This window comes from Euleptes europaea, chromosome 12 (assembly GCF_029931775.1).
Source record: "Euleptes europaea isolate rEulEur1 chromosome 12, rEulEur1.hap1, whole genome shotgun sequence".
Classification (NCBI taxonomy): Eukaryota; Metazoa; Chordata; class Lepidosauria; order Squamata; family Sphaerodactylidae; genus Euleptes; species Euleptes europaea.
In genome coordinates this window covers 16,285,072-16,309,965 of record NC_079323.1, presented here as the reverse complement: position 1 = coordinate 16,309,965, position 24,894 = coordinate 16,285,072, and the positions used below count along the sequence as shown (strand labels likewise).

At 41.1% G+C, this 24,894-nt stretch overlaps 1 protein-coding gene across 1 annotated transcript; it reads left to right on the top strand.

Moving 5' to 3' along the window:
- Positions 1 to 1,014: 1,014 nt before the first annotated feature.
- On the top strand, positions 1,015 to 17,021 carry LOC130485500 (interstitial collagenase-like). Its single transcript, XM_056858704.1, has 10 exons — positions 1,015 to 1,122; positions 1,810 to 2,054; positions 2,572 to 2,720; positions 2,816 to 2,944; positions 4,516 to 4,677; positions 12,024 to 12,198; positions 13,186 to 13,319; positions 13,795 to 13,954; positions 15,029 to 15,132; positions 16,918 to 17,021. Exons 1-10 carry the CDS (start codon positions 1,015 to 1,017, stop codon positions 17,019 to 17,021), a joined length of 1,470 nt encoding a protein of 489 aa, XP_056714682.1.
- The last annotated feature ends 7,873 nt before the right edge of the window (positions 17,022 to 24,894 follow it).

Sequence of the window (24,894 nt, the reverse complement as noted above, 5' to 3'; positions counted from 1 at the left end):
ATGTAATCTGGTCATATTTTAAAAAATAAAATAAATGGTCAACATCCTATTGAACAATCTGAGCTGGGAAGGAATTTGATAACCTCATATTGTTTTGCTATAGGGGTCATTCCCATTATTATTTTTGGTTTGGGAATAATTGGCCTCCTCTTTGTGAAACAACATCAAAATACTCCTGAAAGTGAAGAGTGTTTGATATTACAGGACTCTGACATTTTTAAAAGATGCTGATTAGTTTTAGGGAGAGAGTGGACAGGCTTTTCTCCCTCTCTCATAATACTAGGATGCAAGATCATCTGCTGAAGCTGGAGGGTGAGAGATTCAAATTAACAGATAAAAGGTATTACTTTACAGAATGCATAGTTGCATTGTGGAACTCCCTGCCCCAGGATGTGGTGATGGCTGCCAACTTGGAAGGCTTTAAGAGGGGAGTGGACATGTTCATGGAGAGAAGGGTATTCATGGCTACTAGTCAAAATGGATCCTAGTCATGATGCATACCTATTTTCTCCATTATCAGAGGAGCATGCCTATTATATTAGGTGCTGTGGAGCACAGGCAGGATGCTGCTGCAGTTGTCTTGCTTGTGAGCTTCCTAGAGACACCTGGTTGGACACTGTGTGAACCGACTGCTGGACTTGATGGACCTTGGTCTGATCCAGCATGGCTTTACTTATGTCCTTTTATAGTGTTGCTTCCTCATCAGAACCCATCTATACTCTAAAAATACCAACCACATATTAGTGTGACTAAAATCCCACCCATTTTATTGGTGATTGCTTAATTATGGATTTTTGAACTTGCTTTCCTGTGTTATGTGTCATCGATTTTGCTTAAATGGAGCATGTTTGTGTTGCTGTTATAGAGGATGTTATAATGTTGTGACTCATAACCCTGTTGATTTTGTACAACACACATGAAGTGTATATATAGGCACCCTTTTGAGGATATGGACAGATTCACGGGCAGAGGCTAATGAGATTTGTGACTCCCAGCGCAGAACCGAAGGCAAAAATGCAGAGCTTCTTCCTCAGAGTTGTGCTCTGTGGAGCACTTTCCTTTGCTTTGCCGATCATCCCGGAAACTGACCAAATCACAAAAGGGGACACACAGCTCGCTGAGGTAAAGATTAAAAATCGCTTGGCAAAACTTACTGCATTAATAAACCAAAAAGAAAACATGGAATTTGTGGGAGAATGGGAGGCATGGACAACATACTGTGTAAATGAGCTTAACTTGGGAAATATTAAGGGATATGTTTTGATCTAATTCAAATTGTTTGAAGTAATGAAGATACCAAAGTTAAAGATTAGATTTTAGGATAAGGATAAATGTGGGTTATTATAATGAATTAGACTTTAATTACAAAGAGAGAAATAAAGATATTAAATGGATAGAGGAGGGGAGAGGGGAAGTTTTATATATCTTAGTGATATGATAGAAATTATTTATATTATATACTACGACTGGAATGATATAATTGAATGTGAATAAGTTTGAAAAATAATTTTTTTTTAAAAAAAGATTAAAAATCGCTGAAGCATTAAGCAGAGGAAAAGCTATGAGTAAGCACAGAGAGCCAGTGTGAAGCTGTGTGAGGGCTGGGGGAATTTATGTTCAGTCTACTACAACCAACATTGGTGGGCCTTGTTGAAGTCAGTGTCAATTAGCTTCAGGTTCTGTATCTTTAAAACGAATAGAATAATGGAGTTGTACTGAGGAAAAAGACTGAAACCCATTTTCCAATGTGAAAACTACACATAAATGTTTTGATCAAAGAGAACCAGTGTATCTTTTTCTTCCTAACAGAAATATCTCCACAACTACTACCCTGAACCAGAAGGAACCCCAGTCTTAAGAAGCAAAGGCAATAATAATGAGATGGCTGACAAAATCCGACAAATGCAGGAATTCTTTGGGCTGAAAGTGACGGGCCAGCTGGATTCACCCACCCTGAATGAAATGAAGAAGCCTCGATGTGGGGTTCCTGATATAGGAGAATTTCGCGCCGCTCGTACACTTAACAGATGGCCACGGAATGACCTAACGTATAGGTAAGACGTCAAATGCCTTCTTGAATTTGAGGTGCCACCTGAAAATGGTTGTTATCACAGCACAGCAGATCCTTTGAGGAGCTAGTTAGTTAGTTGTTTGTTAGTCATGGAGCAGCAGCATGAAACATATATTAGCAAAAAAGATGTACAGATTTTGAGGAGCAAAATCATATCAAATTAAGTAGAAGACAAAGGATAATGAGGGCTGCACACCTACCGCACAGGGTGTCTGTTGTGGGGAGGGGCAGGGAAGGTGATTGTAAGCCAGTTTGATTCTTTCTTAAGTGGTAGAGAAAGTCGGCATATAAAAATCAACTCTTCTTCATCGTCATCATCTTCCTCCTCCTCCTCCTCCTCAGTGAAGCCCAGCACTTTGTCCAAAACAACACATCAGCTAAAAGATCACTTGTAGGTGTTAGGCTGGGAAATAGAACCTGTCCCAGATCTGTTTGAAGCTATAGTAGTTTTTTTTTTAAACTTCAGGCATTCATTTCTTTTACTACTATGTATTTTAAAGCATTCAGAACTATACACCAGACATGGAGCCTGCTGACGTGGAGGATGCTATTGAAAGAGCTTGGAAAGTGTGGAGTGATGTGACCCCCTTGACCTTCACTAAAGTATCCCCAGACTCTGCAGATATATTGATCTCTTTTGTTGCAGGATGTAAGTAAATTACATGGAAAATAATCACAGATAGATTTCCTGGTTTTCTCTTCAATGGGGGGTTGATAGATATTTGTTTTCTTTGACATTTTAAGACCATAGAAGCAATCGCTTCGACCGTGCCTTTGATGGATATGGAGGAGAACTGGCTCATGCTTTTTTCCCTTCCTTCGGTGGGGATGCCCATTTTGATGAGGATGAATACTGGGCAAAGGATTTGAAAGGTATTGTGATGGCTTTCCTTTTCATGCACTGGACCTATGTTTTTAATAGCGATTAGGTGGTGGCTCCCTTTCCTTCAAAATGTCACTTTTATTAATTTATATCCCACTTTTGTCTACAATGGAGACCCAAAGAAACTTGCCACATTGTTATCCCCTCCTTTATTTTACCCTCATAATAACCTTATAAAATAGGTTAGGCTGAGAGAGAGAAAGACTAGCCCAAGATCCCCCAGTTAGCTTCTGGGGCAGAGTAATGGTGAGGGGTCTGGAGACCAAGTCCTGTGAGGAAAGGTTGAAGGAGCTGGGTATGTTTAGCCTGAAAAGGAGAAGACTGAGAGGGGATATGATAACCATCTTCAAGTACTTCAAGGGCTGTCATATAGAGGAGGGTGCCGAGTTGTTTTCTGTTGCCCCAGCAGGTCGGACCAGAACCGACAGGTTTGAAATTAAATCAAAAGAGTTTCCGTCTAGACTTTAGGAAGAATTTTCTAACAGAGTGTTTCCTCAGTGGAACAGGCTTCCTCGGGAGGTGGTAAGCTCTCCTTCCCTGGAGGTTTTTAAGGTTAGATGGCCGTCTGTCAGCAATGAGGGGGGGACATCTTGGACATCTTCTGGGCATGGAGTAGGGGTCACTGGGGGTGTGGGGGGAGGTAGTTGTGAATTTTCTGCATTGTGCAGAAAATAAGATAAGATGACCCTGGTGGTCCCTTCCAACTCTATGATTCTAGTGTGGTTTCCAACCTGGGTCTCCCAGATTCGCAAACATATCCCAGTCTGGCACTCCGGCCACTTCACCACACTATTATGAGATAAGCACCACTCCTGCATCAGGGTATGAAAAGTATATTTAGGGGATTTAACTCTGTATGTTGGATTTATACAAACATATTCAGTGAAGATGCAGATGAAGCTTGAAAATCAGACTTGCAGTATGAATTTTCATTTCTTTTAATACTAATTGTTTCGATGTGTCAGGTATCCATTCCCTGAAACTGTTTCTTGAACATATTTTGAACTGGTGTCTAGTGTGTTCATACCTTCACACAGTTATGTAGTTAGAACAAATTACATTGATCTCATGTTTCTGGCACCACCTCTAAATCTCCAGGAAGTTCTCAATCCAGAGTCAGCAACCCTACCATCAAGTGTGGGGGACAGATGGTGCTGAGATTTTAACCCACCACCCTGGGAAAACTAAATCACAGGGTCAAAATCTGTGACCTGTCCACTCTACTCAGAGACCTCTCTCTATAGTTCATCTATAGTTTGTTAGAGGAGGATAAGATAATATATCTGCAATGCATTTCCCTGGGCTATGTGGCCAGTGAGTCTCAGACATTATTCTTGCTCCTGTTGTGAGCATCCACATGGGGCTTCATGTTTGGAATGGGTGTATGCAAGTACAGATCACACATTCCTAGGGGAAATCTGGAAATCTTAATTCCAGGTGCAAAGTGGAAACGTACATGCATTCCACACACAAAAGTATAAATGATGGGAATTTTCTGTATTGGATATGTGATTTTTCACTATCAAGTAAAGTTACTAATGCTCATCTTTTTTCCTTTTAGGAACCAATCTTTTCCTTGTTGCTGCTCATGAATTTGGACACACACTGGGTCTTCAACATTCCAGTATCTGGGGGACTCTGATGTTCCCAACATACGTGCCTTCAAACCCCCAAACCTTCAGGCTTCATGAGGATGACATTAATCGCATCCAGTATCTTTATGGTAAGAACAAAGAAATTTCCTATTAATATGTAGGCTGCTTCGACTTCAAAGCATCATGACTGACAGGATTTGAGGAGATATGAATATTCAGTTTGTGGTATTAAACGTGCGATAACTCATTCACACATAACAAACAGGTCTGCTAAGAACCACCATGGACCACTAGACAAAGATATCCTCGAAGATCTCTCCATCATACTGAGAGAGGACTTTCTTTTTTTTTTTTTTTTATAAATATTTTTATTGATTTCTGATATTAAATGGGGATACAGGAAAGGAAAAAGGGTAAGGGAAATTATTAACAAAAGGAAAATACATGTTTTTACCCCCTTAACAGGATTCAAATAGTCAACGTTTTTTAACATGTCATACTTTGTCTCCTTTATTTTCATAACGTCTAAGTAAAATTAGAAAAAAGAAAAGAGCAGAAAAAAATTTTTATCGTTGTTTTATGGTTTGAATAAATTTGTAGAAACTGTGCCATTTGTCTTTATTTGAATTTTGGGTATCTGGTTGTAAAAGTTCTGTTAGATGCGCCATTGTTATGAATTCATATGCTTTATCAATCCAGAGTTCAATTTTTGGTATTTTTTCTGTTTTCCACAGTGAGGCTAGGACTATTCTTGCCGCTGTTATTAGGTATTTTAATATAATCTGATGATCTTTACTGCATTCGACTGGTACTTTACTTAGAAGAAAGAGTTTAGGGTCATATATAATAGGTTGGCCAATTATAGTTTCTATATTCTTATGGATTTTTTTCCAAAATTTTTGGACTGATGTACATGTCCACCAACAGTGATAAAAAGTGCCTCTAGCTTTCCCACACTTCCAACACAAGCCTGATGTTGAGCTGTTCATGTTCTGGATGTCGCTCGGCGTTATGTACCACCTGTGTAACATTTTCAGCCAGTTTTCTTGAATTCCTTGGCATAAAGTAAATTTAAGGTTGGCACGGAATAGTTGTTCCCATTCGTCCGTTGTTATGATCTCTTTGAGATTTTCCATCCATTTGATTTGGCAAGATTTTATTTGTTCGTCTTCCGTGTCATATGTCAGTAACAATCGATAGATTTTGCCTAAAAGATGATCTGTTGGCTTGCTTATCAGCTGTTCGAAATCTGTTTTACCTTGTAAAACTCCCCGCGTCCAACAATCTTCTTTGAATCTTGAGATTAGTTGGTAATATATCAGCCAAGACATCTGCAGGCAATCATTTTGTAACTCAGTTAGTGTCTTGAGAGAGCCATCTGTTTTTATCAAGTCCTGATATCGTATTGTCCCATACATTTTTCTATCAGTTACAGAGCCATAAACATTAAAAGGCGCTATCAGTAGTGATCTTTCAAAAGTCAATCTGGGTTTCAATTTTCGCCACACTGCTATCATATTTTCTACTGTTGGATGGCCTCCCATTTTTTCTAGGCACATCTTCCAGTTTTTTCCCCATAGTAAATGATGTACTCCACCTTGTAGATTTGCCAGTTCTAATTTAGTAGTTCTTTCGTTAGTTTGCAAAATCCAGTCTTTGATCCATACCAAGGTCGCTGCTTGATGATATATAGTTAGGTTTGGAAGGGACATACCTCCTCTTTTCTTTGCATCTGTCATAATTTTAAATTTTATTCTTGGACGTTTTTTGTCCCAAACAAATCTATTAATTTTCTGTTGCCAGGATTTTAATGTCTTATCTGGCACTTTAATGGGGATTGTTTGAAATAGAAAATTAAATCTTGGCAGTACATTCATTTTAATTAGGGATATTCTGCCCAACCAGGAGATTTTTAGTTTAGTCCAAGTTTGAAGTTCACATTCAATCTTATTCCAGACTGTTTGATAATTATAGTTGTATAGGTCCTGAGATTTTTTTGGAAAGGTTATTCCCAGATATTTTATTGGTTTGGTTGATATTGTAAATCCTGAAGTGTTTATTATTTCTGATTCTTCTTCTTTTGTTAGGTGTTCTAAGAAGATTTTTGTTTTAGTCTTGTTAAGTTTGTAACCCGCCAGTTGTCCATAGACCTGGATATCGCTCATAAGTTCTTTAATGCTAGAGTTTGGTTGCGAGATTGTGAGCAAAACATCATCAGCGTATGCTCTGATTTTAAATTCTTCTCCTTGTACACTTAGGCCAGTTATTTTCTGATTTGTTCTAATTTTATTTGCCAGCACTTCTAATGTTAGATTAAATAACAAGGGTGATAGAGGACATCCTTGTCTCGTTCCTTTTTCAATATTAATATGTTTGGTCAGGGTTCCGTTTATTATAAGTTTCGCTTGTTGATCCGTATATATACTAGATATCCAGTTAAGTAAGTTACCGTCGTGTCCTATACTGTGGGTCACCTGTCTTATAAAGTCCCATGAAATATTGTCGAAGGCTTTCTCCGCATCCACGAAAATAAAGGCCATTTTCTCTTTTCTATATTTCACAAGCTCCCGCGCGTTAATCAAAAACCTGATATTGTCCGCCATATAACGTTTTGGTATAAAGCCTGTCTGATCTGTATTTATCAATGTTTCTACGTGAGCTAACAGTCTTTGTGTAATTATTGTTGTGAATATTTTATAGTCTGTGTTAAGCAATGAGATTGGCCTATATGAGGAGGGTAAAGTTGGATCCATTCCTTCTTTAGGAATAAGCGTTATGTATGCTTCTTTCCAAGAGTCTGGTACCTTCTTTTTCTTGTATATTTCATTCATTACTTTCACTAACATTGGAGCCACTTCTTCCGTGAATGATTTATAATATATAGCCGTAAAGCCATCTGGCCCTGGCGTCTTTCCACTCTTCAGCTTTTTAATTGCCTGTTTCACTTCTTCTATAGTGATTTCTTGATTTAAACAGGCTATATCTTCCTTGGAAAGATAGTTCATATGATTTTGTTGAATGTAAGTTTTTATTTCCTCCATTTGTTCGTTTTGCTCGTTTTTTTTATACAGTTCCTTAAAGTATTCTAGGAAGCACTGCGCTATTTCATCTTCCTTGTGTGTTATCTGCCCCTTCAGTCTTGCCGCGTGAATTGTTCTTTTTTGTTTTTCCGTTTTGACCATAGCTGCCAGGTACTTGCCCGGTTTATTTGCGTGTGCAAAATGTCTTTGCTTTATAAATTTTAATTTTTTTGCCATTTCCTCTGTGTAGACAAGATCAATTTCGTGTCTGATTTTTTTAAGTTCTCTCAGAATTTTTTTGCTATTTGTTCGCTGATGGATTTTTTCTAACCGAGCAAGATTGATTTGAAGATCTGTCATATGTTTTTCCCGCTCTTTTTTATTTTTTGAACTTAATGAAATATAGATACCTCTCATGTAAGCCTTTGAACAGTCCCAAATTACTGCTTGGCTCATTCCTTGCGTTTCATTTCTCTGTAGAAATTCCCTGAGTTCTTCACGACCTATGTTAAGATCTTTCTCTTTGTTGAGTAATGCATCATTTAGCCTCCATCTGAATATTTTCTTCTTTTGATGCTGCCATTTTATTGTTATTGGGTTGTGGTCTGACAGAATCCGAGGTAGTATTTTGATATATTCTAGATTTTTCATTAAAGTAGTCGACGTCCAGCACATATCAATTCTGGAAAAGGTTCTGTGTCTATCTGAATAGAATGTGTAGTCTTTGATATTCGGATTTTTAATTCTCCAAATGTCCAACAGATTGAGGCGTTGCATATCTAGTTTTACATTTTTAGGAAGCTTGCCACTTTTTTGGTTTTTTGATCTATCCAATTTGGCATCCAGAACTCCATTCATGTCCCCGATGATGATGATCTCATATTCCACTTGTTCTTCCAGTGTTGAAAAGAGTTCCGTAAAAAATTTTCCCTTTGATGTCGACGGCGCATATATAGAAGTTAATATTTTTATTTCCCCTGTTGGAAATTGCAATTTAAGTGTTAGCTGTCTGCCCTTGGTGTCCTTTATAGTTTCCAAGACTTTAATAGCTGGATCTCTAATATATATTGCAACGCCCCTTTTTTTTTCTAGCGCTGACGATGTGTACACTGTACCGAGTCGTTTATTATTTAACAAGTAATTGTATTTTCTTTTTATATGTGTTTCTTGCAGACATATTATATTCGCTTTGTATTTAGAAAGCGCGTGAAAGGTTTTATTTCTTTTTTGTGGTGTGTTCAAGCCATTTATATTAATAGATATTATTTCTAAGCCATCCGTCATGTTGTGTTCTATTTGTAGGCTGCCGCCTCGTCCAATAGGCTTTTTTGGTCTGTCGCTGAGTGTCTCTTTTTGTTCCGTGGCGAATTTGTTCCATCAGTTCTACTGTCTTTTCCTTTGGTCTTTGTTTTGATTTCATCCTCTAAATCATAAGCTTCGTCTATTGTTCGTATTAGGACCCTGCCCGAGGGGAGTTGAACACTTAAGAAGTATGGGCCCACCCACCTATATCTTATCTCCCGTTCACGTAATAGCTTACGTAGAGAGTCGAGTTCACGCCTTCTTTTCCTTACTGAGAAGGGTAGGTCCGGAAAGATCTGTATTTCTTTACCTTTATATACTAGTGGGTCAGCTCTGTGTTTATTCAATATGTCCTCTTTTATTCGTTTATCCGCAAATTTTATAAGAATTTCCCTTGGCAGTTTGTTTAAGGTTGCGTATTTAGAGTTGACTCTATAAATTTCCCTGATATCCACGGCTTCTTCATCGATCTCAAGATAGGTAGCGAGCAGCTGGGTCATAGTTTCTTCCAGACTTTCTTGAGGCATGTCTTCTGACACTTTTTGGAAACGCAAGTTGTTCTCACTTATTTGCATTTCCGTTGTGGCTAATCTGTTTTCTGTTTCTTCTGTCCAAACTTTATATTGCTGTTGTGTCCTTTCTGTCTTTATTTGTCTTGTTTTGAGTTTTTGGATGTCTTCTCTGTTATCCAGTATGTCCTTAGCGTTTTCCTCTATTTTTTGTTTGATGTCCTGGAGTCCGGTCACCAATTCCTGTTTGACTGTCTTTACTTCCGTCTGTACTGTCCGTACATCAGTTCTGACCGAGTTACATTCCTTGGTCAACCTTTCTAATTCTTTATTTATCTTGTCCATTTTACTGTTTATTTGGTCTACTTTTGCTTCTAGTCTTTGTTCTGTTCCAGTTAACTGAGTTGTCAGAGCCGTCAATTGGACCGCCAGTTTGTCCAGAGCCTTCTCCATATTAGCCTCAGCTTTGCTAGATCTGTTCTGTTGAGGTTGGAGGCTTGTAGATTCTTCTGCGCTTTCGACCTCTTCTTCCTTCTCCTCTTCTTCCAAATATTTCCTTGAGGTCAAATTACTAGCTTTATCTGTTTTTCTGTTTTTTTTCATTAGATTGTATCTATATATTTTTCTTCTGGTTTGTAATTCTGTATAGTTACCAGACATGCACAACTATAGAAGGTAAGAATTAATGGCTTTTGTTTGTTTGTTTGTTTGTTTAGATGCTAATCAGTCTTGTTTAAATATTCAAGTATTCAAATCAGATCATTTATATAACAATTAATTGCTTAAAACCACATTGATTTTAACACATACAGCTGGGTATTTTAGATCATTAATTATTAAATTATTAATTGTTTGTATAAATTAGGCTCATTAGAATTCAATAAGTTCATACATATCCTTAGTTATCACCAAAGTATTTAGTTATTTATAATACTTCCTTTCGCCTTTAATTTATATTCTATATTGCAGCAGAAACCCCAATTGAGAGTGGTTTCTTCTTCCCCCCCTATTTAGGATTGTTTGGGCTAAACGCTGAGTATTCTGGGAGTTGTAGTCTTTAGCAGGGCCGGTTAGCGTCACCGGAACTGCTGCAAGTTAATCTTGCCTGCTCCACTAGTTTCTGCCTCCTCGGGAGTCAGCGGGGGTTTTTGTACTCCAGGGACCTTCCTCTCGAGTCGTTGCCGTCCCGTTTGTCTTCCAGCCCTCTCTGTCCGGAGTTTACTGTCCCCCCTTTCTAGACCTCCAGTTTTTGGGGGTATCTTTCATCGCCCGACGTCGCCGTCCTGGTTTTCTCCTGCTTCTCCGCGCCGCCTTGCCCGTCCTCGGCCAGCTGCCTTCCTTCGTCAGCCCGCTGCCGCCGCCGTCACCAGCCACACCACTGGTCTCCCCGCTGCCGCTGCCAGTCTTGTCGCCAGTCCTCGGCGCCCTCTTCCTCCCCGGGGGGCTGCGCCGCCGTTCTCACCCCACCAGACAGTTCCAAAAGACCATCCAAGACAGCCGGTAAAGAAAGGGGAAAAAAATAGGAGTTAGTGAAGCTCTTATCAGTCAATAACCTGATTGTATTATTTTCTTTTATACCGAAGGCTAGGGGGGTAATATTCAAAATAGAAAGGAAAGGGAAGGGGAAGGGTTGGGGGGGGGGTAGTCAGTTGGGAGGTCGGAGCTTTGTAGGACTTGCCTGAAATTAGCTTGCTGGTACGTCCAAAACCCCTTTTTTTGGGGTGGCGACGTTCCTCCTCTCGTTGAGAGTTGAGATTCAGAAATAATTTCTAACTCAGGGCTAAAAGTATCGAGTTTTTAGCCACAGCACAGGTAATTTTCACTCCCGCTCCCGAAGGTGCGGTCACTCCGCCATCTTGCCCAACCGGATCCCCTGAGAGAGGACTTTCTTAACAGGAATTCTGATCTATTGAGTACACAAGAATCAAAGGTGTAATTCTATGCATATTTCTGGGAGAAAGTCAATAGGACTTCTTTCTCAGTAAATATGTATCCACTTAGTCACTGGGTATGATGCTTCATCGTGACTATTAGGAGTTCTTAACCTTGGCCAGAGCCCTGTGGCACAGAATGGTAAGCTGCAGTACTGCAGTAAAAGCTCTGCTCACGACCTGAGTTCGATCCCGAAGGAAGTCAGTTTCAGGTAGCCGGCTCAAGGTTGACTCAGCCTTCCAGCCTTCTGAGATTGGTAAAATGAGTACCCAGCTTGCTGGGGGTAAAATGCAGACGACTAGGGAAGGCAATGGCAAACCACCCCATAAACATAGTCTGCCTAGTAAACATTGTGATGTGACATCACCCCATGGGTCAATAATGACCCAGTGCTTGCACAGGGGACTACTACCTTTACCTTTTAACATGGTCCAGTCAGTTTGCTGGCCTCTTAAGGCAGCTTAGATATTTAGTAATATGATGGGGTGGTTTCAGCCAGCATTCTTAGGCTGAGGGAAGGCTATAGTCTTTGTTCTTTGGAGTGGTAGGATGGGGGTAGGATCCCCCCCCCCGGTGTCAGAGTGTCCCCTCATTTGACAGCTTCATTGAGTTTGATCTTTAGTTTGAGAATGTAGCTTCTTGCAGTTGGTCAGAACTTCTTCTTACTGAACCTGGCTTGTTCTTCCATGGTCTTTTTGATTCCTTTTCAAGGGCCCCCTGAAAATGATAATGATGTTTACTTTAATGATGATGATGACCAGCTAGAATCCCCCCAGTTTCCCACGAACTCTCCAGCAGAAGAACCGTCCCCAGACTTGTGTGACCCTCATCTCTCTTTTGATGCTGTGGCCACTCTCCGAGGAGAAACTCTCTTCTTTAAAGACAGGTAAATGAGATCCATAGCATATGTAACAATTACAGTGTGGTCCTAAGCAAAGTCAAACTCAATAGGCTGCTTCAAATGGTACCGTTACTCATGCATGATTTTGCCTGAGGTTGTTTAAACTCCGAAGAGTTGCTGTGGCTGCAGTCTTAGATGAAAAACCAATGGGGAGGAAGCTGCTAAACTTTCTTCCCTCACTGTTTTCCTGCTCAAACTAGCCCACTGCTATGCTGCATTTCAAGGAGGGAAGGCATAACGGTATAGCCCGATCTCATCAGATCTCAGAAGCTAAGCAGGGTTGGTATTTGGAAGGGGTCTTCCTCCAAGGAAGACTCTGCATGGCAAACCACCTCGGCTTAATCACTTGCCTTGAAAACCCTACCAGGGATCACTATAAGTCAGCTGCAACTTGACGGCAGTTTACACAAACGCGCACATGCTGCATTTCCTTGACACAGGTGAAAAGAAGCTTGGAGGAGGACAATATTGAGCAGGAAAAAACACTTGGAGGAGGAATGGTTAAGCACTCAATTTGTCACATTCTTGCTGGTCTTCTGCTCTTGATTTCACACATACCCCACAGCTGTTTTTGGTAAAACAAACCAAGAAAATATCAGGATAAAAATCCATGTAATCAAGTATAATGCATAGCATGAGTTTCACTTCTTAGTTGACTGTCAAGAACTAGATGTGTTGGCTTATTACACAAATACAGTGAATCCGCCATGAGCTCACAAGAAATTATTACACAAATACAGTGAATCCACCATGAGCTCACAAGAAATTAACCATAATATGTTGAACATACAGCTTATTTAATCAATCTGACATGATAATTTTGGTAACTGAATGCAACGTTGACTACTAGCTCTTAATTGTCTATTCTGGAACTCTATGGTGAACTGCTAAATCAGGCTTCTGGTCAAGTTTAGAACATATCAAGCCATTGAACCTTGTGGTAAATATTCCTGTTGTATTGTTTTCTCTCAGCTTCATGTGGCGGATAAATCCTCAAAGAAGGAACATTGAGAAAGGTCCTACTTCTGATTTCTGGCCAGTTTTGAAAGGTGGCATCGAGGCTGCTTACGAACTTGAAGATAAAGACATCTTATTTCTTTTTAAAGGTAAAATTTTTGAAGCTTGGTTCACATGAGGCATTAGAATGCAGATGTGGTAGAATCTAATTTGGAGAACTGGGTTTGATTCCCTCCACATGAGTGGGGGCTCTAATCTGTAGAACAGGGTTTGATTCTCCACTCTTCCTCATGAAGCCTGCTGGGTGACCTTGGGCCAGTCACAGTTCTCTCATTACTCTCTCAGCCCCACCTACCTGTTGTGGGGAAGGGAAGGTGATTATAAGCTGCTTTGAGACTCCTTATGGTAGAGAAAAATGAGGTATAAAAACCAGCTCTTCTTCTTCTCCCCAGCGGGAACACCAACAGTCAGAGACTCTGTTAGAGTTCCCTTTTTATGCACCTCAGCAACTAACGTCCTATGTGACCATGCTGAGGATAGCAGCTGATTTTCAATATTCTTTCCATGCAATACCCTTTCCATGCAACACCCTTTCGAAACCCCTTTCTTTCTCATTTTCTTCAGGACAGAGGTACTGGGCTACCCGGGCAAATATTATACAGCCAGGTTACCCAAAGAATATCCACACCTTGGGCTTCCCCAACAGTGTAAAGAAAATTGATGCAGCTCTTTTTGACAAAGATACAAAGAGAACATTATTGTTTTCAGGAGACGAGTACTGGAGGTAAGTATAAATTATCTGCCTGGACAATCCTGAGAATTCTTTTATACTTGTTTTTAAACATTGCACCTAAACAATAGATCACCCAATAGGGACAAAAGTCCATGTTGGTTCACTGCTTATCTCCAAACCAAGGCTGTATTTGCAGTTTTCAGATCTAATTGTCACTGTGTCTATTTTCCAAGCATGTGGTCTTTTCCCACACGGAGGCAAGCTTGTTTATACCGCTACCGATAATAAGAACTGAAAAAATGGCACAAACCAAAATCTGAATGCATCCGACTAAGTTAAGGACCTTGACCACCAGTCTAACAGTGTAGTCCTATGCAGACTTCCTTGGGAGTAAATTAAATTGAACTTTCCAGCATTTATTTGAGAATCTACATGTTAAGGATTGGGCTGCAATTGACAATGGAATTCTTCTACACGTATAGGAAAAGAGGAAGACCCAACAGGAGATGGATTGACTCAATAAAGGAAGCCACAGCCTTCAATTTGCAAGATCTGAGCAAGGCTGTCAAAGATAGGACATTTTGGAGGACTTTCATTTAGGGTCGCCATGAGTCAGAAGTGACTTGACAGCACTTAACACACACACACACACACACACACACACACATGTTCCAAGAAAGAACAGAACATATGAAAGCACTGTGAATGTGCACAATCTCAGGGTATAAAAAGTCACTCAGAAGTTCAATTATCTAAGACTGACACCTTTTATAATAGGACAGGGTCAAGATAGCTCCTGTTGAGAGTGGCGGGCTTTCTTTGCCCATAAAATAAACTCCAACATTTCCACTGAAACCTGCTTGGTTTTGCTTTAGATGTCAAAGATTCTTGATTTGATGGTGCTTCCAACTTTGCAATCATGTTCATCACCATCATCATTTATTTATTACGGTCAAAGACCAGCTTACATAAAAATAAATATCATATATGATTAAAATAATGTCTAATATTTTATTGCAAACATGTTACAATCTGAAGGCCTTAAATATATCTATTTCTGGGTGTTCTTTCTAAGAGCATGCCAGGAAAAGCCCCACTGATTTTTCAACTCCTTTCCCTCTTTAGTTATGATGAAGCACAGAATTCTATGGAGAATGGATATCCAAGAAAGATCACTTCAGACTTCCCTGGAATTAGCTCTACAGTGGATGCTGCTTTACACCATAATGGTAAGCAAAAGGTGCTCCTCAGAGCATTTTGAAAGACCTTTAGTAATGATGGCTGTCTAGTTGTAATGGCTAAAAGATGAGGCATTTGGCAATATTCATGCAGAGCAAATGGCTCAGCCAATTCTTAGGGCTGATTCCTTAGCCAAGATGTGTGTCAAGATCTGATAATAATACAGTGCCATCAAATCTAATGATAATAAGGTGCCATCAAATCACATTCAACTCATGGTGACCCCTCATGGGGTTTTCAAGGCAAGGGACAGAGTTGCAGTGGCCTCTGCATAGAAACCCAAGACTTCTTTGGTGGTCTGGCGAAGAGGGACCTGGCAACCCTATGTATGCTGTTCCTGTGATCCAAGCATACTAACCCAGCAGTAGGAATTGGCACAAAGGGAGAGGATTCGGTGAATTCAGTAAGAGGGAAAGTGAAGGTAGAATGGTGCAACATTCTCTGAATTTCTTGGAAGAAGGGCACAGGGAACCATGAGGAGAACTGGGATATAATTTTTAATAAACAGATAATTAAGGCAAAGGTCCCCCCTGTGCAAGCACCGGGTCATTCCTGACCCATGGGGTGACGTCATATCCGACGTTTCCAAGGCAGACTTTGCTTATGGGGTGGTTTGCCAGTGCCTTCCCCAGTCATCTTCCCTTTACCCCCAGCAAGCTGGGTACTCATTTTACCGACCTCAGAAGGATGGAAGGCTGAGTCAACCTTGAGCCGGCTACCTGAAACCGACTTCCATCGGGATCGAACTCAAGTCGTGAGCAGAGCTTGAACTGCAGGACTACAGCTTACCACTCTGCGCCATGGGGCTCTTAAAACAGATAATTACAGAAACAAAAATAATAAATGAATATTGGTAATGGAAAAGGAATCCCATAACAGACACGAGTCAGCCGCATGTAAGCTGGCATATATATATATTCTTCAACTAGGCTTCCTGTTCAGTTGACTGTGGCACAGGCTGGGCCAATTATGCACCACTTAAACAGACCAATGGTCAATTTGAAAAAAAAACATCATGCTGGTATTTAAAGGCTGCTGTTAATTTAGCCGGGGGTGTGGATTGGTATAGTATAGCCTGATCTCAGCAGATCGCGGAAGCTAGGCTGGGTTGGTACTTGGATGGGAGACCAACAAGGAAGTCTGTGCAGAGGAAGGCAATGGCAAACCACCTCTGCTTCTCACGTGCCTTGAAAACCCCACCAGGGGTCTTTATAAACTTGATGATGCTTTACACACAAACATTAATTTAGCCACATTGTTTATATATTTTGGGCATCCTAAACCATTGCTCCAATGCAAGTTTGTACCGATATATCACTTTGTGGAGATTGGCCAGTTAGTACATGATAGCCATGTGATTACACCACCATTTGTACTAAGCAAAGAGAGTGAAAAATGAAAAGGAAGCAGGATAGAAAGAATTAAAATAGGATTCCACACTTCATTATGCCTCCTGTGCTCATACTTTTTATCCTTCTCATAATTCTTTTAGGACACTTCTATTTATTCAGTGGCTCAAAGCAATATGAGCTTGACAGCAAGCTACCGTTTCCCTCACCTTTCCCCACATACATCCTAGACTCGAAGAAACTGGCCAGTTAGTAAATGATAGACGGCACATGTCCTTGTCTTAAAGATTACAAGTCGTGTGAACTACTCACAAAGTAAAAAATAAAAAGAAAGCAGGATAGAATGATGGAATCTTTAAACTAGGATTTGACACTTTATTAGATCTCCTATGATCACATACTTTATCGTTCTCATTATTCTTTCAGGACACTTCTATTTATTCAGCGGCTCAAAGCAGTACAAGTTTGACAGCAAGCAGAAACGATTTACTGGTATAAAGAAGAGCAACTCCTGGTTTGGCTGCCGGTGACATGGGAAGAAAGAACCCTGGTGTCTCTGCTTCCTGTGTAGTATGATTTGATCCTCTTTGTTCTTGTTGGTATAATTTGCTCCACCCATATTTATGACCTGCAAAACCCCTGCGGTCATTGATGCACCTTGATGACAGGCAAATAATATATTAGAAATAATATAATATTTTATTATAAATCATGTAAACAGCAAAATTATTTATTTGTTAATCTATTATTGCTGAATAATAACATTATTTCTGTTTGTATATATGGTGGTCTTTGTTTATTTCCTATTCTAAGGTTCTAAAAATGACAGGTGGTGGTCAAAAATGGAGGGGCTGTGGCTCAGTGGTAGAGCATTCTGCTTGGCATGCAGAAGGTCCCAGGTTCAGTCCCTGGCATCTCCAGTTAAAGGGACCAGGCAAGTAGGTATTGTGAAAGATCTCTGCCTGGCTGAGACCCTGGAGAGCCACTGTCAGTCTGAGTAGACAGTGCTGACTTGGATGGACCTTGATGGTCTGATTCAGTATAAAGCAGCTTCAGGTGTTCATCATCAACATCATCAGACTTTATTACAGCCCACGACTAGTACAAGCTACTGGTATTGGATTCAGCATGAGAGGCATATAAATGGCCCTAAGAGAGAGTGTGGTATAGTGGTTAAGAACAGCAGACTCTAATGTGGAGAACCGGGTTTGATTCTGATGGACCAAGGGTCTGATTCAGTATAAGGCAGCTTCATGAGTTCATGTGTTCATAGAATCTTTAAGGCATCAGATATAATTCAAAAATTCAGTTCACCTGTTCTGACTAGGGCTGTTGAATTTAAAAAAATTCGGTATAGTTTGGATTCGGCCGAATTCAGCCCGTTTAGATTCGGGATATGCCGAAGTCCGAACTCCCCCACTTCGGATCCGTTCAATTCGGCGGGAATTCAAAGTTCGGAAAAAAAATTCGGCCGAATAAAGCCATTAAAAACACAATCGAGCCTTTCCGCGGCTCTGGGGGGGCATTTTTGGGGTTAGAGGTCCCAAACTTTCAGCAGAGCTTCAAAGGACGTTTATTGAAAGACTCCCCAAGTTTTGTAAAGATTGGGTCAGGGGGGGCTGAGATATGGGCCCTGAAAGGGGTCCCCCCCACCCTTAATGTTCATCTCTCAGCAGAGCTTGCCGCCCACGCACAAAGCTCCCAGCCCCGACAACAGTTTGCAAAGCAACACAACCTTGTAAAACAGCACCTTTGCAACAGGGAAAACCAGAAGACACACAACTGAAACCTCCCCCCTCAAACCAGGGAGCGAGAGACTCGAGGGGGAACACACACCCCAGGCAGAACCAACGAAAGCCCCCTTTGGCTTCCCCCCCACCCACAGAAACTGCTCCCTCCCCCCCCCACACAGACTCTGCTTGCCCCCCCCCCACACACACACATACACAGGAGAAAAATTATAGATTAAAGCCCCCAAAGGGGTCTTACTGTGGCTGTCTTCTGTTCCATCAGGAGGGGCTGGGGAGGACTTGTAATCCAAGATGATTCCAATTAGGCACGGGACGTTTTGCTCTGGAGAAGATGCACACAGGATCGGCTGATCCATTCATCCCAATAGGGGAAAGGGGAAAGGGGAAAGCCCATATCTCGGGACCCCCTGACCCAATGTTCACAAAACTTGGGTGGTCTCTTAAGAACACTGGTCTGAAACTCTGCTCAAAGTTTGGGATCTGCACCCCCAAAAATGCGCCCCCTGCAGCCACGGAAAGAGAAAAGGGGGGAGGCGATATTTCTGCCCCCACTGAACCCATCTTTACAAAACTTGGGTGGTATCTTAAGAATAATTGTCTGAAGCTATGCTGAAAGTTTGGGGGCTATATCCCCAAAAAAGCACCCCCTGCAGCCACATAAATGGAAAAAGAGGGGAGGGAAAAGGGGGAGAGCCCATATCTCGAGACCCCCTGACCCAATGTTTACAAAACTTGGGGGGTATCTTAAGAAGCTTCATCTGAAACTCCAATGAAAGTTTTGTGTCTGTACCCCAAAAAATACGCCCCCTGCAGCCACAGAAAGGATCAAATGTGCACAAGCACCCCCCACACACACACACACGAGGATTTCGCTCTCTCTCTCTCTCTCCCTGGCCGGGCCGCACATCAGCTGATTCCTCCAGTACTCAATCCTGACTGATTGGCCAGAAGAGGACCCAGCTTGGCCACCGATTGGCCGGGGGAGGAGAATGCTGCTTACTGACGGTTATGCTGCTTACTGACGGCCCCGAATTTGCCGGATTTATTCGCGAACTCCCGAACTCGCTGAATTCGGCCCCCCCGGTTGCCCGCCAGTTTTGAGTTCGGTTCCTCCCGAACTAAAAACCACCGAATCAGGGGAAATCCGGCTGATTTTCAGTTCGGGCCGAACCGAATCAACAGCCCTAGTTCTGACCTCTCATGTATTTTGTGTTCTTCCTTCCTTCCTTCCTTCCTTCCTTCCTTCCTTCCTTCCTTCCTTCCTTCCTTCCTTCCTTCCTTCCTTCCTTCCTATCTTTATACCCCATTTTTCTCCCATATGGGGACTCAAAGCCACTTGTGACATAGCTCTTCTCTGTTCAATTTTATCCTCACAACAACCCTGCGGGGTAGGTTAGGCTGAGGAAGAGGGGCTGGCTCAGATTCACCCACACGCTTCCTAGTAGAGCAGGGATTTGATCCTGGGTCTTCCAGAGGCCACTCCAACACTCTAACCACTTTGCCACACTGGCTGATTTTTTAAAAAAGAATTTAACACTCATTGAAGACCATGATGTTTTAAATTTTTGCCTCTTCTAACATGAAAAGCCAGTTTGGGCGCAATTGTTCTCATTTTTTTTAATTTCAGAGTTTTTGTCAAAGTGTAGGATAAGGTTCTTTAATCTCTGATGCCTGGAGTTTATTTCCTTCTCCATATTTTTAAGTGATGGGAGTTGATAATTTAAAAGCCACTTCAAGAACATTCAGAATGGAACATATTAATAGAAAATACTTAAAAATGTACCTTTTGTATTGTTCAGTTTTTAACATCATGTCACAAGACAAGCCTTTGATTAAGGGATGTGATAGTTTCTCATGAAGATCTGGCTATCTCACCATTTTATTGCATGACCAGGATTCTCTGGTTTGAGTCAAGAAGAAGAAGAGTTGGTTTTTATATGCCGACTTTCTCTGCCACTTAAGGGAGACTCAAACCGGCTTACAATCACCTTCCCCTCCCCACAACAAACACCCTGTGAGGTAGGTGAGGCTGAGAGACTGTGACTAGCCCAAGGTCACCCAGCTGGCTTCGTGTGCAGGAGTGGGGAAACAAATCCAGTTCACCAGATTGGAGTCCGCCGCTCATGTGGAGTAGTGGGAAATCAAACCCGGTTCTCCAGATCAGAGTCCACCGCTCCAAACCACTACTCTTAACCACTACACCACACTGGCTCTCTCAAGATGGAGTCTCCCTCTACCTATAGCAGTGTAGGCCCTAGAAGTGTAGGGGACTCTGGGAACAAGATTTCTCTGTGGGATAGGTCATCTTGTGATTGAATTGGTGATGTAAAATGAATTGATGTAAAAAAATCCCCATCTAGAATACAACTTTTCAACTCATTAAAATATGTATAAATATGTTATTGAAAAACATACAGCAAAAACATCTTCCTGAGTGAGCTGGCAGAGTATCCAGGACCAGCCGAAGAATTGGAGTTGCATTGTGTATGTTGTTTTGTGGTGGTTGTTCGTTGAAATCTGCAGTTCATGAAAAGAGGAGGTTTAAAGGGAACATGATGTATTTGAAGGGCTGTCACTTAGAGGAGGGCAGGGAGCTGTTCCTGCTGGCAGCAGAGGATAGGATCCACAATAATGGCTTTAAAGTGCAGGTGGAAAGGTGCCGGGTGGATATGGGGGGGGGAATTACTGTAAGAGTTGTTCAACAGTGGAACCAGCTACCTAGGGAGGTGGTGACTGGTGAGCTCCCCCTCACTGACAGTCTTTAAGCAGAGGCTGGACAAGCACTTATCAGGGTTGCTCTAGGCTGATCCTGCATTAAACAGGGTGTTGAGCTAGATGGCCTGTATGGCCCCTTCCAACTCTATGATTCTGGTTATTCTAAATTTTCTTACATGACTGTGATAAAGTGCGTTTTGACCTCAGTATCCTTTTGAAATTAATTTATTATGCCGTCAACTAGCCTGTAGAGAAAGTAGGTTTTATCTGTGCTAGCACATTTTGATCTTTCTCTTGATATGCTGATGATCAGAAGGATCAGCCAATATTTACTCAGTGAGGGTGTTTTTTTGGAGATTATCCCTTAGAAGTAGCTACTGAGTCTGAGTAGAACACACATATATGCCACTTTTCAAAGGATTTAATAATCAATTATATGACAGTTGATACAATTAATAACACTGGGGATGTTACAAATAATTGGAATACTGTCAAATGCTAACAATAATGATTAAATGACAGGCATAAAAGCGTTAATTACAGAATTATTATTATTATCATTTATAGTCTTTTCTCATTGAGACTCAAGGTGGATTCCAAATATGATTAAAAATCTTTCAGGCAATCAATAAGTGGATTACAAGCTATGATAACATTTGGATCTATCTGCAAAGCTTTCTAGTAAGACAAAATAATGTAGTTGGGCTGGGGCTGTAAAACCCAGGAAAAGAAAACAGGAGCACCACAAGCAAAAATATTTTTTAAAGGCAACATGACAATCAGTGTAGGAAAAACGTGGTTCCTAATAAAAGTCACCTCCTGATCTGATTTAATACACTGCAGTTTCGGGAACAGCGCAAACTGTCGAAGTATGATTGTTCAGTTAACGAGCTGGACTTGCGGATAGTCCTTGAAAAAAGGCCAAAAAAAGAAAAAAAGAAGAAAAAAGAGGAAACAGTCAGGGTTTGGAAAGATGCATATCAGAGAAAATGCAAACGGCTACATTCTAAAATGCTGCAACATTAAATCATTCATTTATTTACTCTGGTTTACATTATTAAACGCATACATATAATTCCTCACACATAAATAGTGAAGCAGTATTACTCTCTATACCTTTAATAAAGATTAGTAATCATCATCAATTAGTATAAACAAGTAGGTACTAAATAGATACCATTATCAGCAGCACCAGCAGCCAGGAAAAAGAAGATTTTTTTTGTTTGTTTGTTTTGCTGAGGTAGTGAAAGATTGCACAGGAGAAATCCTTGGCAAAAAGTGGTAGCTGACCCATGCCTCACCATGTTTTCCCCATCCTCCCACAGAAGCAAACTGTTGGGGAAGAATGATGAGAACGTTGTCAAAGGTAGTGACTAGGGTTGTGAAAAACAAAATCGGTAAATTTCGGGTTCAGGTTTACTGGGCCCAATATTTTTTATAAACCTGAAATAAGCTGAATACCCATACTGGTAAAAGGGTATTCGGCTTTTTTCAGGTTTACCACAAAAATTTGGTCCATTATAGTCTATGGGGATTTTTTCCAAAGCTCCTGTGGGGGCATTTTTGGAGGTAGATTTGCAGCATGGCTACAAGAGACTCTCCTTAGACTGTCAGCACAGTTGGTGATCTTTGGGACAGGGGGTTCAATTTTGTGGGCCTGCAAAGAGTCTGTGAGCTATTTTTTTGCTTATTTTCGATTACTTTCTCGCTGATTCATTAAGTCCTTCGGGAAGAAGTGAAGGCTAACTAAAGACATATTACGGACATTCCTGGAATTATGGCTTTTGAGAAAATGTCTCTCATTGTTTGTCTTTTGAGGTTTGAATTGCTTGGTTTTGTGCACTATTGTTTTCTATGTTTAATACAGTACAGTTATATATTCGAGCCTGAATGCTGTTCCTTTTGTTTGAGCAGCTCCTTTACAGCATAGGGTTTCTTTATTTGTTTAACCTCCAGGTAGTGGCTGGAGATCTCCTGATATTACAACTGATCTCCAGGTGACAGAGATCAATTCCTCTGGAGATGGCTGTTTTGGAAGGTGCTTCCATACATGCATGCTTTGACTTGCATGCGTGTATGATCCATGAGTAAGCTAATACTTTCACACAGAATCTGCACTTACCATAATGATGCCGTATGCCATCAATGTCATCCTTGTGAAGCGCCAGGGATTCAAAGTCAGGAACGTTCTGAGATTTATAATTGTCATAGGGATAATCCATAGGTGTGTACTCTGCGAACATCACAGACCCATATTGAGTGGAATGTCCAAGACCTAGTGCGTGGCCCGCCTCATGCACAAAAACTAAATAAAGGCTTGTTCCTGGAAGGAAACAGGAATACTGTAGTTGCCATTGCTGTATAATAGTGGGGAAAATCACATATTTGCATTCTGTACATGACACTGATATTAGAATCACTGTCACACACACACCCCACACACACTGAACCTGCTGGGGCTAGGGTTGCCAGGTCCCTCTTCATCATCGGCAAGAGGTTTTGGGGCGGAGCCTGAGGAGGGCAGGTTTTGGGAAGGGGGAGGGACTTCAATGCCATAGAGTCCAATGGCCAAAGCAGCCATTGTCTCCAGGTAAACTGATATCTGTCTGCTGGAGACCAGTTGTAATAGCAGGAGATCGTTGGCAACCCTAGCTGAGGCCCACCCCAGGCTCAATCGAAGGTTGGCCTTCACCCTATGCAATGCGGATGGGTGGCCCAGAACAATGGAAGAACAAACTCAGAGGATTGCAACAGGACTCTTGATTCTATGCCAGTACAATTATCGTGGATTGTAACCTTGGATGTATTTTAGTCAGTATATAAAGACAGACATAATGTTTGTACATGATAAATTAAATGTATGAGTATATGTCCCTCAGCAACATACTTTTGTATTTGAGGTTTAATTACACTGTTGGTGTGACATCGTTTCTGTTTTGTCTTGTTTACAAGTAATTTGTGCAATTAAGCTAATAACAGTTAGAAGATATATGATCTTTCTGCTGTCAATAGCACATGTTGTTTTTTCCAGGAATATGAGTACCACTTTGAGAATTTTTATTCTGGCTTAGCTGGGTAGATTTTGGTCATTAAGCATTTTATTTGGATTAGGCACACCCCAAATAGTAAAATGCTCACTCTAATTTTCTGCTTTGAAGTGTAAGGATGTGTCACTGGCAAGCAAGACTAGATTAATTCATGCCATCATATTCCCTATTACTATGTATGGGCGTGAAAGCTGGACAGTGAAGAAAGCTGACAGGAAGAAAATAGATTCCTTTGAAATGTGGTGTTGGAGGAGAGTGTTACGGATTCCGTGGACTGCCAAAAAAACAAATCAGTGGGTTATAGATCAAATCAAGCCTGAACTGACCCTGGAAGCTAAAATGACTAAACTGAGGCTATCGTATTTTGGTCAAGTCATGAGACAACAAGAGTCACTGGAAAAGATAGTCATGCCAGGAAAGTTGAGGGCAGCAGGAAAAGAGGAAGACCCAACAAGAGATGGATTGACTCTATAAAGGAAGCCACAGCCTACAATTTGCAAGATCTGAGCAAGGCTGTCAAAGATAGGACATTTTGGAGGACTTTCATTCATAGGGTCGCCATGAATCAGAAGCGACTTGACGGCACTTAACACACACACACAATTTTCTGCTTGCTGTTCTCATATGTCAGTGGGGACTGTAAACAAGAAAGAAGCCAAAAGTCCAGCTGGATCCCATGATTGTCTTTGGCTAAGTCTTCCTTCAACGAAGAAAGATTTTCTCCAATGGAGAATTATGCATTCTGTTGGGTATAGGCTTCTTCTGATGGAAATAAGTCTTCCTCTGTTACAGCGCATTCCTCAAATGCGTCAGCGGCCATGCCGAAAGTCTTTAGGAGGCTGGCATGGGTGCATGCTGGTGCAAGGGCCCACACTGCCAGCGCCCAGAAG

What these genes read in the sequence shown, in the direction of transcription:
- LOC130485500 (XM_056858704.1), top strand. Translation starts at nt 1,015, where the DNA reads ATGCAGAGCTTCTTCCTCAGAGTTGTGCTCTGTGGAGCACTTTCCTTT. An exon ending in CGGAATGACCTAACGTATAG is followed by an intron (nt 2,055 to 2,571) that starts GTAAGACGTCAA and finishes TGTATTTTAAAG; the next exon opens with CATTCAGAACTATACACCAG. An exon ending in TGCTGCTTTACACCATAATG is followed by an intron (nt 15,133 to 16,917) that starts GTAAGCAAAAGG and finishes TTATTCTTTCAG; the next exon opens with GACACTTCTATTTATTCAGC.